This window comes from Pelophylax lessonae, assembly GCF_965119305.1.
Source record: "Pelophylax lessonae genome assembly, chromosome: 2".
Taxonomy (NCBI): domain Eukaryota; kingdom Metazoa; phylum Chordata; class Amphibia; order Anura; family Ranidae; genus Pelophylax; species Pelophylax lessonae.
Window position 1 is genome coordinate 6,523,341 of NC_138769.1, and position 15,769 is coordinate 6,539,109.

The window sequence follows — 15,769 nt, forward strand, 5'->3', positions numbered from 1 at the left end:
CTCCTCAGGCAGAGGGGACGGTAATCGGGTGAGATGGGGCCTCCTCAGGCAGAGGGGATGGTATCGGGTGAGATGGAGCCTCCGCAGGCAGAGGGGACGGTATCAGGTGAGATGGGGCCTCCTCAGGCAGAGGGGATGGTATCGGGTGAGATGGGGCCTCCTCAGGCAGGGGGGACAGTATCAGGTGAGGCGTGGTCTCCTCAGGTGGAGGGGACAGTATCGGGTGAGATGGAGCCTCCTCAGGTGGAGGGAAAGGTATCGGGTGAGATGGAGCCTCCGCAGGCAGAGGGGACGGTGTCGGGTATGGTGGAGCCTCCTCAGGAGGAGGGGAAGGTATTGATTGTGCTGGCGATCTTCTCAGGTAGAGGGGACATTCCTGAGTGAGGTGAGGCTTGCTCAAGAGCAGGGGATGGCACCAGGAGAGGCAGAGTCTCCCACTGTTAAAACTGGTAATACACAGACATTGTAGACAATTGTGCTCCTTGCACCTTATGGTTCGGTAAGGACCCTTTTCTGTTCCCCCATGACAGTCCTCCAGAGATTTCCACCTGTACAGAATGTCAGAACACGGTCAAACTTTATCCCGAAATTCATCTTTTATTATAAAAATACACAGAGAAAAGGCGTCCCTCACCCAGGACACTACCACAAAACTAAGGCATACTGGGAGTAGGAGGGGCTATACGGGGCCCACAGTTTTTGTTTGCCAGTGTCCCATTCTTCCTGTAGGCGGCAGTATAACCTGCCAGTCTATGAATTATTGTGTCCCTCAAAGAAGAAGAAATAAATACAGATTTAGTTTTCCTAGACAGAGAGAATCTGATGGTAACCCACGGCAGCGTCATCAGAACAGTTGGGGCCCCCAGAGAGATACAGCGTACCAGCCGGGGGGGAACCATCTACAGCCAATGATTCCACCTGCTGCTAACGGGACACTGAAAGAAGACACAAAGTCACAAAGGGGCAGCTATGGTGTCAGCTCAATCAATATTACCCAGATGGCATCCTATCAAATCACTGGGATCTAGTCACTGGTGGACAGGAGAGGGGCCCCTAGTGCAGATCAGGGCCCTCCTCTTACACTTCACCCATGGACAGGTTCTCTTAGCTTCACTAATCCTCAGCAGTGCGGTCGGCTGTCCTTGTTATATATACAGAAAATATATATCTGGATAGGAAATACAGCCATGTGAAATATGGAACAGCAAAGCACATTATCAATGTGAAAGTCACACCCAACAGCCATAATGTAAATCTGAAATCCAATGGAGGGCCCAGAGTGGAAGGCCAGCCTCTGTCTTTGTCCACCCACAATGCACTGTGATCACCCCGTGTAAGGCTCCTCGTGTACTGATTGGCTGGATATAAATTGGGCCCCCAATATGGCGGCACTATACCCGGTTGAGGTGTTCAGGGACATGACTCCTCCCTATAACCCCATGTGCAACATCCAGAAACATGTATGATCTCCCCATGTGATGTCCACATCTGTCACATGAGCCTCTTGGATTCCACATAGTTTCACCAGTTGAACACCAGGGGGGGTCAGTGCTCTCCCGCCCACCGGGTGTCATGTCCGGTGTTGCTGAGTTTTGTCTGTGCGAATTTCACTGCCGCCTCCAGAACACCATCCAGGTTCTCACAGCTTCCATTTCCATTGGCAGAACCCTCCGAACCACCAGCCTTACCGCCCATTGCAGAGGAGACCGCCACCGCCCAATCCAGGGCAGACAGAACAGGGGAGGGGCCCTGAGAAGGAGGAGGAGAGAAGTCGCATGAGTGGAATTCTGAAATACACATGAATCAGACATAAAAAATAAAAAAAAAAACCCTCCCCTCACCTTGGGCACCTGACATGCACACAGCACCTTCCCGGAGCTCTGCCTGCTGAACAGCATCACCGCCGAGCCCGGGCACCGCTCACACAGCAGGAAGACCGTCTTCATCAGAACCTGCAGGGGGCACCACACACCACCATTAATAATGGGAATAGACCTTACAGGAGGTTCTCCAGCCTCTGATGACTTCACTCCCAGACCATTCACTGACACTCTATTGTCCTTTCCGTGCTCTTTCACCTCACTATCATCAGACGGCTCTCCTGAGACTGGATGGAAGCGTGCCTGAGGAGCACAGAGGAGGGGTTCCAGGGAAGAGGAGGGAGGAGGAGTTCCAGGGAGGCAGAGGGAGGAGGAGTTCCAGAGAAGAGGAGGGAGGGGGAGTTCCAGAGAAGAGGAGGGAGGAGTTCCAGGGAGGCAGAGGGAGGAGGAGTTCCAGGGAAGCGGAGGGAGGAGGAGTTCCAGGGAGGCAGAGGGAGGAGAGTTCCAGGGAGGCAGAGGGAGGAGAGTTCCAGGGAGGCAGAGGAAGGAGTGAAGTGATCTGAAGGAGGAGATCCTCTATACCAGGAGAGGAAATTGTGATATCTCACCGGAAGAGATTCCTCCTCCACAGAGTCCACGATGACGGGACACTGGCCGTGCCTTTCTAGCAGACTCGGGACTCTCTCTGCAGCCTGGGGGAGGGGAAAAGGAGCATTAGAATCTGATTGGTGGCAGGAGATCTCCCAGGACTGAAGTCTATTCCCCCCAATGAAGAGCTGTGAAGTCATCCAGCCACACAGTAAAAAATATATTTCCCCCTGTGCCTATCCCCAATGTGTAAAATAGCCCCGCCCCTCTTCACCTGTCTCCCTATCCCCATGTGTAAAATAGTCCCACCCCTCTTCACCTGTCTCCCTATCCCCCATGTGTAAGATAGCCCCAACCTATCCCACATGTGTAAGATAGCCCCACCCCTCCTTTACCTGTATCCCTATCCCCCATGTGTAAGATAGCCCCACCCCTCCTTTACCTGTATCCCTATCCCCCATGTGTAAGATAGCCCCACCCCTCCTTAACCTGTCTCCCTATCCCGCATGTGTAAGATAGCCCCAACCTATCCCCCATGTGTAAGATAGCCCCACCCCTCCTTTACCTGTCTCCCTATTCCCGCATGTGTAAGATAGCCCCATCCCTCCTTAACCTGTCTCCCTATTCCCGCAGGTGTAAGATAGTGTTATATTCTCCGTGTTGTGAGAGACACAGGACTCTGGTCTGGAACAACGGTTGTTTATTCAGGACTCACTGTACAGCATTACAGGACAGCTCTGCATATCAATACATCTCTACATGTGTCTAAAGATGGCCACTCTGCCCCTTGACCCTTGTCATCACTCCTGGGTGGAGCCAGCCTTAAAGTGACAGTACATGTGAAACCCTTCAGGTATAACACCTTCCATCCATACCTAAAAAAAAAAACAAAAAACAAAAAAAAAAACAACAAAACGAGAACAGGCATAAAACAGTAACTCATAATTGTCCAATACAGTCCTCCAACTCAGGAGATTTACATGGTTTCTTCCACGTCCGGATGTGAGAACAACTTCCAGGGAAGCTCCGGGGGGAAAATGGCAGCGGATCACTTTCGGCGGGCCCGTCGAAAGTCTCGTAACCGGTCTTGCATTTGAAACCGGTCAGGAGGGCGACAGTGTCGTTGAGGACGGGCACCCAGCGACTCGGGGCTGGAGGAAGCAGGGCTGGCCGGAATGGACACCGGCGGGGCCAAGAGGGGATTCCCTAGCTCAGAGGGTGAGCAGACCTCTGGACCAGGGCTGGAGGGCTCTGTTGGAGCTGAGTTCAAAAGTTCAGAGTCTCCCCAAGCATCAGTCTCAATGCCTCCTGATCCGGTAGGAGCAGATCCTTGAGACACTGGAGGTGCAGCCGATGTCAGGGATTCGGGCAGCTGAGAACGAGAACGCAATTGGTCCGCATGCCTTCTGCAAATGGAACCATCTTCCAGGCAGACCCGATACATTTTGGGTCCCAAAGTCTCTGCGACGATAGCAGGAAGCCAACGAGTGTTGGAAGCGCCATAAGATCGGGCCCATACCTTTTGCTGGGCTGTAAACCGGGGAATCTCGTCGTGTTCGACCCTCTTGTCTTGGGACTGCCGTACATGTTCCTGGACCGTTTGAGGGCGGAGCATATCCAAAACAGTCCATGGCTGCCGACCCAAAAGAAGTTCAGCTGGAGTTTTCCCAGTGGTTGCATGTGGTGTGGTTCTGTAAGCAGAAAGGAAGGAGTCCAGCTGCTGGGGTGACAGGGACTGTTGTTTACTTGTAGCCACAGTAGCTTTGAAATAGCGTTTGAAGGTCTGTACAAACCTTTCTGCTTGACCATTTGTAGCCGGGTGGTAAGGTGCGGTCAACTTGTGTTTGATGTTGTGGGCAGTCAGGAAACCCTGAAACTCCTGGCTTGTGAATTGTGCACCGTTGTCTGTGACAATTTCTCTGGGGTATCCAAACGTAGCAGCGAGATGTAACAGTATGGAAATCGTCGCCTTAGTCGTTGGCTGAGTAACAGGAACGACCTCAGGCCACTTTGAATGGGCATCAATAATGATCAAAAAGGTGTGTCCTCTGATCGGGCCTGCAAAGTCCAAGTGTAGGCGAAACCAGGGAACCGTGGGCCAAGTCCAGGGCTGGACGCACCCTCGAGGAGGGTCTCTCGCAGTTTGTGCACATCCAGCACACGCATTCACATATGTCGTGATATCGGAGTCGAGGTTTGGCCACCACACATAGCCTCGGGCCTTTTGTTTCATACGTGTGCCCCCGGGATGACCAGTATGTAGCAATTCCAGAATGTGTCTCCGGAGGGTCTGTGGAACGATCACTCGGTCTCCCCATAAAACACAGTTGCCAGACACAGTTAATTCCAGACGCCTACGGAAGTAAGGCTCATAATCCTGTGTGACAGTTGCAGGCCAACCGTACCGTACCCAGGAGAGTATTGTCTTAAGGAAGGTATCCTTGGCTGTATGGGCTGCTACTTCCCCGGAAGACAGAAAGGACAGGCTAGTGTAACGACAACTCTTGACAGGTGGAGAAGAGTCTGTTAATGTCCTTGTCAGACGGGACATGGCGTCTGCATTAGCGTTGGCATCATGGCTGCGATACTGGATTTTGTAGCTATATGCTCCCAAGAATAGGGCATAGCGTTGAAGACGGGCTGCAGTCGTCTGGGAGATGCCTTTGTCAGGGCTAAAGATCTGAAGGAGTGGTTTATGATCAGTCAGTATGGTGAATTCCCTACCATACAGGTAAAGATGAAACTTCTTAATTGCCCATATGAGCGCCAGAGCCTCTTTGTCAATGTGAGAGTAATTGCTTTCTGCTTTTGTCAAGGACCTGGAGGCGAATGCCACAGGTTTCTCTGACCCATCTGGTAAAACGTGAGATAGTACAGCCCCTAGACCATAGGGTGAGGCATCACAAGCCAAGGTGAGAGGCCTTTGGAGGTCATAGTGCACGAGCATGCGTGACGCCAACAGCTTTCGCTTAGAAACTTCAAAAGCACGTTGGCATGCAGCCGACCAGTTCCATCTGGAGTGTTTCTCCAAAAGCTTGTTTAATGGAAACAAAGTGTGTGCTAGATCCGGCAGGAATTTGTGGTAATAGTTCAGCAAGCCCAGGTATGATCGCAGCTGCTGGACGTTGGTCGGGGCTGGAGCTTTTACTAAAGCATCAACTTTGGCTTCCGTGGTGTGTATACCCTCTGCATCCACAAGGTGGCCACAAAACTCCAATTTAGGTACCATGAATTGGCATTTCGCTAAGTTCACTTTTAGACCCTGCTCTTGGAGTCTGGCCAACACAAGCTCCACGTTACGCTTGTGTTCCTGGTCCGTCAGGCCCGTGATGAGCATGTCATCTAACAGGCACTGTGTGAAAGGAATGTCCGCCAAAATCTCATCCATTTTGCGTTGCCAAATGGCTGGGGCGGAGGCTACCCCAAACACCATCCGATTGTATTCATACAGTCCCTTGTGAGTGTTGATTGTTAGAAACTTGCGGGACGAAGGGTGGACCTCAAACTGTAAATAAGCTTGCCTGAGATCAAGCTTGGTGAACTTTTGACCTCCTGCAAGAGAGGCAAAAATGTCATCTACTCTGGGTAGGGGATACTGGTCTATCTCCAGTTGAGAATTTAGTGCCATGCGGAAATCGCCACAAATGCGTAAGTCCCCATTCGCTTTCTTTACTGGTACAACTGGTGATGCCCACTCGCTGTGCTCTACCTTTGAGATGACACCTTGTTCCTCCAGCCGGCTTAGTTCAGCTTCCACACCTGCTCGGAGTGCGAAAGGTACCGTCCGAGCTTTGAAGAACCTAGGCTGGGCATTGGGTTTCAGCCTGAGTCTCACACAGTCATGCTTTATTTTTCCCAAATGGTTATCAAAGACTTGCGGGAATCGCTGTTTCAGGGACTTCACCCATCCCTCTTCATCCCCTGATGGGATGGTCACGGTGTTGCAGGGGTTAATGGCGATGTCTGGCATGCCAAAGTGAGCAATCCAGTCTCTCCCAAAAAGAGGGGGTCCCCCATGTTCTAGGATATATAATGGCATTCTCTTTGTCTGACCCTTGTAGGATACCTGTACTTTCACGTACCCCAGTGGGTGGAGTATCTGCTTTGAATATGTCTGCAGTTTGATTGGTGTTGGACGGACAGTTGTTCGGATCAGAAGTTTTCTCCATTGTTTCTGGGTGATAACTGAAACTGCTGCTCCTGTGTCTACATCCATCTTGAGTTTCTTTCCTTCCACGGTTACCTCTACAGTCATTGCTGAGGGTGCTGAATGCATATGATGTATGTCCAATCTGTGGAGCACTTCCTCATCCTCTGATTCAGATGACGATGTATATCTTCCCACCATATATGCCTTTGTCCTGGGGTTCAGAGGTTGTTTATTTCGCACCTTCTTACTACGGCAGACTCGTTTCAGATGGCCTGCCTTTCCACAATTATGACAGAGCTGATCCTTAAACCGGCAGACTTTGTGATCATGGTCTGTATTCCCACAACGGTAGCAAGCTGACGTCCTGGTTGGTGAGGTTCTATATTTACAGTTAGCTGCAGTTTGCTTGACTGCTGTTCTGAAAACTTCCTCTTTAACCTCTTCCCTTCTGCTCTGGGGGTTCAAAGCTTCTGTATCTTTCACAGCCATTTCCATCACTGAAGCTATCTCAATTGCCTTTGTAAGGGTAAGGTCTTTCTCTGTTAACAGTCTCTTTTGGCTAGACTCACTATTCAGTCCCATGACAAACTTATCCCTCAGTGCAGTTGGTAAATACTCCCCAAAAGAACAGGTTGAGGCTAGTCTGCGAAGGGCGAGCACATAAGCCTTAATATCTTCACCCGGCTGCTGCTGCCGCTGATAGAACCGGAATCTCTCTGCAATCTCTAGTGGTTTAGGCTGGAAGTGATTCCCTAACAGTGTCAGGAGCTCTGCCAAAGTCTTAGTTGCTGGTTTTTCAGGGAAAAGGAGATCCCTAAGAGTGTCATATGTCCTAGCACCAACCACTGTCAGAAACACTGCTACTTGCCTGTCGCCTGGGATGGCATTTGCACAGAAATATTGTTCTAATCTTTCAATCCAAGAAATCCACGTTGTCTGTTCGCCATCAAATTCACTTAATGTCCCGATCAATGACATTTTCCTGCTGGGCTCTGTGGGTGTTTGTATTCCTGACAATCCAGAGTTTTTTTTTCTTCCTTTCCTTTCTCACACGGATAGTAACCTTGTAAATCCCATCCTCGTCGCCACTGTTATATTCTCCGTGTTGTGAGAGACACAGGACTCTGGTCTGGAACAACGGTTGTTTATTCAGGACTCACTGTACAGCATTACAGGACAGCTCTGCATATCAATACATCTCTACATGTGTCTAAAGATGGCCACTCTGCCCCTTGACCCTTGTCATCACTCCTGGGTGGAGCCAGCCTTAAAGTGACAGTACATGTGAAACCCTTCAGGTATAACAGATAGCCCCACCTCTTTGTTACCTGTCTCCCTATCCCCCATGTGTAAGATAGCCCCACCCCTCCTTCACTTGGCTCCCTATTTTCCATGTGTAAGATAGCCCCACCCCTCCTTTACCTGTGTCCCTATCCCCTATGTGTAAGATAGCCCCGCCCCGCCTTTACTTGCCTCCCAATCCCCAAAGTGTAAGTTAGCCCCGCCTCACCTTTACCTGTCTCCCTATCCCCCATGTGTAAGATAGCCCCACCCCTCCTTTATTACCTGTCTCCCTATCCCCCATGTGTAAGATAGCCCCACCACTCCTTTACTTGGCTCCCTATTTTCCATGTGTAAGATAGCCCCGCCCCTCCTTTACCTGTGTCCCTATCCCCCATTTGTAAGATAGCCCCGCCCGCCTTTACTTGGCTCCCAATCCCCAAAGTGTAAGTTAGCCCCGCCTCTCCTTTACCTGTCTTTCTACACCCCATGTGTAGAATAGCCCCGCCCCTGCTTTACCTTTCTACCTATAGCCTTCCGAACAGCTGTGTTGGCTGATCGTTGCAAACCCTTGAGAGACGCCTGTAGTTCCTTCCTCTGCCACTGAGGCATGGGGGCGCTGTCCACACTCTGCAATGTAAAATGAACAATGACACGGTTATGCCGGCTTTGTTGGAGCTCCCCCCCCCCCCCACTGATGTAAAATTCCTTATATTTATTTTGGTGTCCATCGTTTTTTTTTCTATCAGTAGCCCTTTTATCTGGTCCACTTCGCACCTCTCTCCTTCTGTAGGAGAGCATCACTCGTTTCCTAATGCCCCCGTGTGAATCCTGACACCCCGATATCCACTCACATCTGTCAAAAGTCCGACCTCCTTGGACAACCTCTGAGCATCGTTCAGAGAATGGGTGGTCATCTTTATCCGCTCGGCGATGGATTCCACTTCCCTGTGCAGAGCCTTTCCCGTCTCCCGGGCCTGGAGAGAAGACCATACCAAAGGATGAAGAGGACCGTGGGAGGTCTTATTTTTATTATACAGGATGGAAGTGATGGTACATTTCATCATCAATAATTAAATGAATTATAAATAAATTGTATCATGCAGAAGATTGGATGAATGTGTGCTGGGGTGGCCTCAGATATCTGACCTCTCTGGCTTCTTCTCCGGTAACAGCAATAAGGCGGACAATCCCTTTCACCAGAGGTTTTTCGGAGATGACCACCAAGTCCTCAATGGCTCCCGTCTTCTGAAGGTGTCTGTATATAAACAGAAAATGTCAGGAGGAACTTCGAGATGGAGGGGGAAACCAGGAGTTCTCAGGAGGTTCAAAGGGGTTTACAGAGGAATATTAGGAGAAATCAGAGGGAATCCAGAACAATTCAGGAAGAATCAGAGGGGGATCCAGGGAAATCTCTGTAGGAATTACAAGGGGGGGGGGGGGGACCAGGAATTCTCAGAAGGAACTAGGAGGTTTAAGGGGTTTACGTAGGGAATCGAGAAAACTTCAGAAGGAATTGGGGAGAACCACAGTAGTAACTGAGAGCTGTGTGAGTGGGGGGGGGGGGGGGGAATCCGGGAATTCTCATGAGGAATCAGGAGGTTCAAGGGATTACAGGGGAATATCCACAAAATCTCAAGAGGAATCATGGGTGGTCATGAGAATTGGAGGGATTGGGGGGGGGGGGGGGGGCAGGAAACCTCCGGAAGAATCGGTGGGATGGGGGGGACAGAAGAGTCTCAGGAGATTGGGGGAATCCAGTGCAGCTCAGGAGGAACCAGGAAAGGGATCCCAGAGAATCTCAGAAGAAATCAAGGGAGGATCCAGGATAATCTAGGGGGGGGGGAATAGAGGGGTTCCAGGAGGGAGAGTTTGGGAGGGAGGGGCTGAAGAATCCAAGAGGATATTAAGGAACTGAGAGGGGGACATATAAAAATCTCAGGAAGAATCAGGATATAAAGAGAGAATCCAGAAAATCTCAGGAGGAATTGGGTGGGAAGGGGGCCAGGACACCTTAGGAGGAATCAGAAAAAAAGGGGGGGTGGAGCATGTTGGGGAATCTAGCAGAATCTTAGAAGGACTTAAAAGGTCATCCAGGAGAATCTCAGGGGAAATCTGGGAGGTAGAGAATCCAGAAAGTCTCAGGAGGAGCCAGGGGCAGGGGTATTCAGAAGAACCTCAGGAGGAACTGGGTAGGGGAAGAGGGTCCAGGAGAATCTCAGAAGGAATTAAAGTGGGATCCAGGAGAACCTCAGGAGGAACCTAAGAGATAAATCAAGCAAGGACAAACTCTTCTCTTACGTGCCGCAGCAAAGTTCCACCGACGTCAGTTGAGCGGCTCCGGAGGTCGGACTCAACATCTCTGGAACCGGAACGCCCACTGAGACCACACGTACCGGATCCGGGTACACCTGGGGGAGGAGAGAAATGAGGAGACCAGGGAAGGAGCAATACCAGGCCATGCCAATGTTATCCTGGGTGGAGGGAGTCATTGCTCTGGAAAGGGAGAAGGCATTTCTCTGAAGGGGTAGGAGACACTGCTATTAAGGGAGGAGTCGTTGTTCTCAAGGGCAAGGAGTTATTGCTCTAGAGAGGGGAGGAGTCACTGCTCTGGAAGCGGGGGTTAATGCTCTGAAGGGGAGGAGTTGCTGCTCTGGAGAAGTGGGAGGAGTTACTGCTCTGACTCTCAGTAGTGAAGGAACTGGTGAGTTCCCTCCTTGGGTGGATTACATGCGTTCAGGGTGTTGTAATATAAGTTACATACCTCGTCCACACTGCGAAGACCCGGGATATTTTTGGCGTCTGTGAGTGGGATCTCTGCAGTATAAACTTTCTGATTCTGCCCAATCAAGTCTTGGAGCTTCTTCTCAACGTCCTGCAGCTGCTGACTCCTCACCGGCCCCTAAAATATACAGACTGCATGAGATAATATAGGAGAGACAAAAAATCGGTCAGCATAAAATTCCTCAGAAGGGTGACATTCCCCGAGACCTCCTAGGAGGGGCTTTCTGAAAAAAATACCAACAGAGAGGCGCTATTTCCAGAGACTTCCTGGGAGGGTCTATCTCAGAATACCAACAGAGAGGGGTCATTCGAGACCTCCTGGGAGGGGCTTTCTGAAAATACCAACAGAGAGGCGTTATTCCCAGAGACCTCCTGGTAGTGGCTCTCTGAGCCTACCACTAATCAGGGAGGGGATAGAGTCCACCAATCCTACAACTACCCAGGGAGTAGTCCACCAATCCTACCACTAACCAAGGAGGATATGGAGTCCAACAATCCTGCCACTAACCAGGGGGGAGATGGAGTCCACCAATCCTACCACTAAATAGGGGGAAGATGGATTCCACCAATCCTACCACTAACCAGGGAGGGGATAGAGTCCACCAATCCTACCACTAACCAGGGAGTAGATAGAGTCCACCAATCCTACCACTAACCAGGGAGGAGATGGAGTCCACCAATCCTACCACTAACCAGGGAGGATATGGAGTCCACCAATCCTACCACTAACCAGGGAGGGGATAGAGTCCACCAATCCTACCACTAACCAGGGAGGAGATGGAGTCCACCAATCCTACCACTAACCAGGGAGTAGATAGAGTCCACCAATCCTACCACTAACCAGGGAGTAGATAGAGTCCACCAATCCTACCACTAACCAGAGAGTAGAGAGTCCACTAATCCTACAACTACCTAGGGAGTAGTCCACCAAGCCTACCACTAACCAGGGAGTAGATAGAGTCCACCAATCCTATCACTAACTAGGGAGTAGAGAGTCCACCAATCCTACCACTAACCAGGGAGTAGATAGATTCCACCAATCCTACCACTAACCAGGGAGTAGATGGAGTCCACCAATCCTACCACTAACCAGGGAGTAGATAGATTCCACCAATCCTACCACTAACCAGGGAGTAGATGGAGTCCACCAATCCTACCACTAACCAGGGAGTAGATAGAGTCCACCAATCCTATCACTAACTAGGGAGTAGAGAGTCCACCAATCCTATCACTAACTAGGGAGTAGAGAGTCCACCAATCCTACAACTACCCAGGGAGTAGTCCACCAATCCTACCACTACCAGGGAGGGGATAGAGTCCATCAATCCTACCACTAACCAGGGAGGAGAGGGAGTCCACCAATCCTACCACTAACCAGGGAGTAGATAGAGTCCACCAATCCTACCACTAACCAGGGAGTAGATAGAGTCCACCAATCCTACCACTAACCAGGGAGTTGATAGAGTCCACCAATCCTACAACTACCTAGGGAGTAGTCCACCAAGCCTACCACTAACCAGGGAGTAGATAGAGTCCACCAATCCTATCACTAACTAGGGAGTAGAGAGTCCACCAATCCTACCACTAACCAGGGAGTAGAGAGTCCACCAATCCTACCACTAACCAGGGAGTAGAGAGTCCACCAATCCTACAACTACCCAGGGAGTAGTCCACCAATCCTACCACTAACCAGGGAGTAGATAGATTCCACCAATCCTACCACTAACCAGGGAGTAGAGAGTCCACCAATCCTACAACTACCCAGGGAGTAGTCCACCAATCCTACAACTACCCAGGGAGTAGTCCACCAATCCTACCACTAACCAGGGAGTAGATGGAGTCCACCAATCCTACCACTAACCAGGGAGTAGATAGAGTCCACCAATCCTATCACTAACTAGGGAGTAGATAGAGTCCACCAATCCTACCACTAACCAGGGAGTAGATAGAGTCCACCAATCCTATCACTAACTAGGGAGTAGAGAGTCCACCAATCCTACAACTACCCAGGGAGTAGTCAACCAATCCTACTACTAACCAGGGAGGAGATGGAGTCCACCAATCCTACCACTAACCAGGGGGGAGATGGAGTCCACCAATCCTACCACTAACCAGGGGGGAGATGGAGTCCACCAATTCTACCACTAACCAGGAAAGAGTCCACTCTAACTGGGAAGTAGTGGGAGAAACACTTAGTAGAGGAGGATCTCTCTAGAATGAGAAGTTGGCCTTCTCTTGCTGCTCGGGGGTGTGAATTGGGGGGAGGAACAACTATTCCTTTAGTGTCCATCCTACTCAGAGCCATGCAATATACCCCAGAGATCTGCTCTCTTCAATTAACATATTTGCAGTTTTTCTACCCCCCCCCCCCCCGTGATATCCTGCTCCTTACCGTGACGTTGACATCAAACCGCAGTCGCTCGGCAGTGACATGTGACCCGCGCTGTGCCGCACTCTCCCCCAGAACCTGGCGCAGGGCAAAGTTTAGCAGATGAGTGGCAGTGTGCTTCTCCATACACGCGGTGCGCTGGGCCTGTGAGGAGACGGGAGGATGGTGAGATCACAGCCCAGCAGCTGAGGACAACCCCAGGACTTCCCACAGATACCTCATCCAGGAACAGCACCACACGATCTCCAACCTTCAGGGGTTCCGTGGCCATGACTTCGTGTAGGACATACCCTCCAGCCAGGTGCAGGGACTCCACTGGAAACAGGACGTCCTGTGTGGAGCACAGAGAAGGTGCATGGTCAGTAGAAGGATTTTTAAGGACTTAACACAGCTATCTAAAGGAGGAGAGGCAATCAGTACCATGAGGGATTCTTTACTGTAAGAGCTATGTATAGAGGAGAGGTGATCAGTACAAGGAGGGATTCTTTACTGTAAGGGCTGTGTATAGAGGAGCAGTGATTAGTAAAGGGAAGACTTATTTTCTGAAAGTGTTTTATATATATATATATGGAGGAGAGGCGATCAGTACAAGGAGGACATCTTTACGGTAAAAGATGTGCTTGGGGGAGTGGCGATCAGTAAAGGGAGAGCTTCTTTACTATAAGAGCTATATATAGAGAAGAGGTGATTAATACAGGGAGGGCTACTTAGCTGTAACCTGCAGCTGCTCTGGGGGAGGGGTTGTTCGCCCTTGAGGAAGGGGCTGTTGCTAGGGAGGGGCTGTTGGTGGCCCTCTGCTATCCCTTTGCATTAGTTCTCCATGTAATATAGACAGGACTGATCCATGTTACCTGTTGTAGGGAAGCCCTTACCTGTTCACCCTCACACACAAAGTATCCCAGATCTGAGCTCTGTCCCCCCTGCTCAGCATAATAACAGGTCCGGTCCAAGATGACCCCACAGCGCTGACCTTTGCTGACCGCACTGTGTAATGACTGGTCCTTGTACAGCATTAGGATGGTGGCCGGGCAGGGACTGAACACTGCAGATAGAGAGCACTGGTCACTTTCTAAATGTATCAAGTCACAGAACATATCAATACCTCTATCAATACCCCAATATCAGTACCTCAGTATCAATACTGTAATATCAGTACCTCAGTATCAATACTGTAATATCAGTACCTAGTATCAATACCCCAATATCAGTACCTAGTATCAATACCCCAATATCAGTACCTAGTATCAATACCCCAATATCAGTACATCAGTATCAATAACCCAATATCAGTACCTCAGTATCAATACTGTAATATCAGTACCTCAGTATCAATACTGCAATATCAGTACCTCAGTATTAATAACCCAATATCAGTACCTCGGTATCCATACCCCAATATCAGTACCCCAGTATCAATAACCCAATATCAGTACCTCCGTATCAATAACCCAATATCAGTACCCCAGTATCAATAACCTAATATCGGTACCATTGTTACTTAGATACACTCTGCCCATCCCAAGAGCCAGCATCCTGACCACAACCCTCCCCCTACAACACTACACTGACCAGGCTGGAGATGTAAGACTGAACTTACCGTATTTCCCATCATCCCCCAGGGTATAGGCATATTTCAGAGAGTCATCAGTGGCCGGGACCCCCCTGCGCTGTAGTTCTGCCAGTGAGTGGACATCCAGCCGCAGACCCCCTACAGCCCCCTCCACCTGCTGATTCCTCAACTTCCTCTGAGAACACAAATCTCAATTAGGATAAAAATACAAAGAGGGTTACAAGGCCTTATTTTACCATACCACCTACCCCTCACACCTAGTACGTCCTTGTCATCCTGCTTCTGTTCACACCAAGCACATCCTGGTAGATCATACCAAGTACCTCCTGGTCACACCAAGCACATCCTGATAGAACATACCAAGTACCTCCTGGTCACACCAAGCACATCCTGATAGAACATACCAAGTACCTCCTGGTCACACCAAGCACATCCTGGTAGAATATACCAGGCACCTTCTGGTCACACCAAGTATGTGCTGGTAGGAAACACCAAGTACATCCTTGCCACACCAAGTATGTGCTGGTAGAAAATACCAAGTACCACCTGGTCACACCAAGTACATCCTGGTCTGAATTTTGGCCTGTCCCCGTATATTTCACAAATCATGTGATATCTATGATCCAATCTGCACATGAATAAGTTGAAGAGAAGGAAGGGGGGGTTTTATCATTCTTTCATTGTGCTGTTTTTTGCACACCAGATCAGATTACAGGCTATACACAACATAACAGTAAAATGGTGGTAAGCTGACTCAACTGCATCCCCTGCTGGCTGTATGTAGTAAACGTGACACGTTCAGAAAAGTTTAATATTTCCCCGACTAAAAAGACATAACATGTAATCTTTAGCCCAGAGCATAATTAAGACAACATAGACAGAACACTATAGATCTATGAGCAGCACACAGAACTTTATCATGTATCTTCTATTATAAAAGAAGCATAGAACGATATATACATTGTATATAGAATGACAGACCCTATACGACCTCTGACCTTTTCCTCCTCCTCAGCGAGCTCCTCCAGGGCAGCCTTGTCCAGGGAAGAGCCCCGCTCCTCCAGTATCAAGCCAATGAGGTCCAGAGGAAAGCCCAGATTACGGAACAGTGACCACGCCACATCCGCTGCAAACAGAGACGAAACGCGTGAATCAGAGAGAATCCTCTGCTGGATGTGGGTGATGTT

General features: G+C 49.8%; 1 protein-coding gene across 3 annotated transcripts in view; it reads right to left on the reverse strand.

Moving 5' to 3' along the window:
* Positions 1-1,544: 1,544 nt before the first annotated feature.
* The window catches only part of AARS2 (alanyl-tRNA synthetase 2, mitochondrial), a 43,413-nt gene continuing 29,188 nt past the window's right edge, over positions 1,545-15,769 (reverse strand). For 2 of the 3 annotated variants that reach the window (XM_082247762.1, XM_082247761.1), the window contains 13 exons: positions 15,581-15,708; positions 14,610-14,757; positions 13,885-14,054; positions 13,230-13,343; positions 13,016-13,156; positions 10,604-10,741; positions 10,141-10,250; positions 8,989-9,097; positions 8,694-8,816; positions 8,359-8,469; positions 2,429-2,512; positions 1,842-1,952; positions 1,545-1,749 (listed from right to left, as the gene is read on the reverse strand). In XM_082247762.1, the coding sequence (XP_082103888.1) occupies positions 1,546-1,749; positions 1,842-1,952; positions 2,429-2,512; positions 8,359-8,469; positions 8,694-8,816; positions 8,989-9,097; positions 10,141-10,250; positions 10,604-10,741; positions 13,016-13,156; positions 13,230-13,343; positions 13,885-14,054; positions 14,610-14,757; positions 15,581-15,708 (1,691 nt within the window). In that variant the 3' untranslated portion in view covers position 1,545. The remainder of the gene's footprint in view (positions 1,750-1,841; positions 1,953-2,428; positions 2,513-8,358; positions 8,470-8,693; positions 8,817-8,988; positions 9,098-10,140; positions 10,251-10,603; positions 10,742-13,015; positions 13,157-13,229; positions 13,344-13,884; positions 14,055-14,609; positions 14,758-15,580; positions 15,709-15,769) is intronic. The other variant, XM_082247763.1, reaches the window with a different exon arrangement.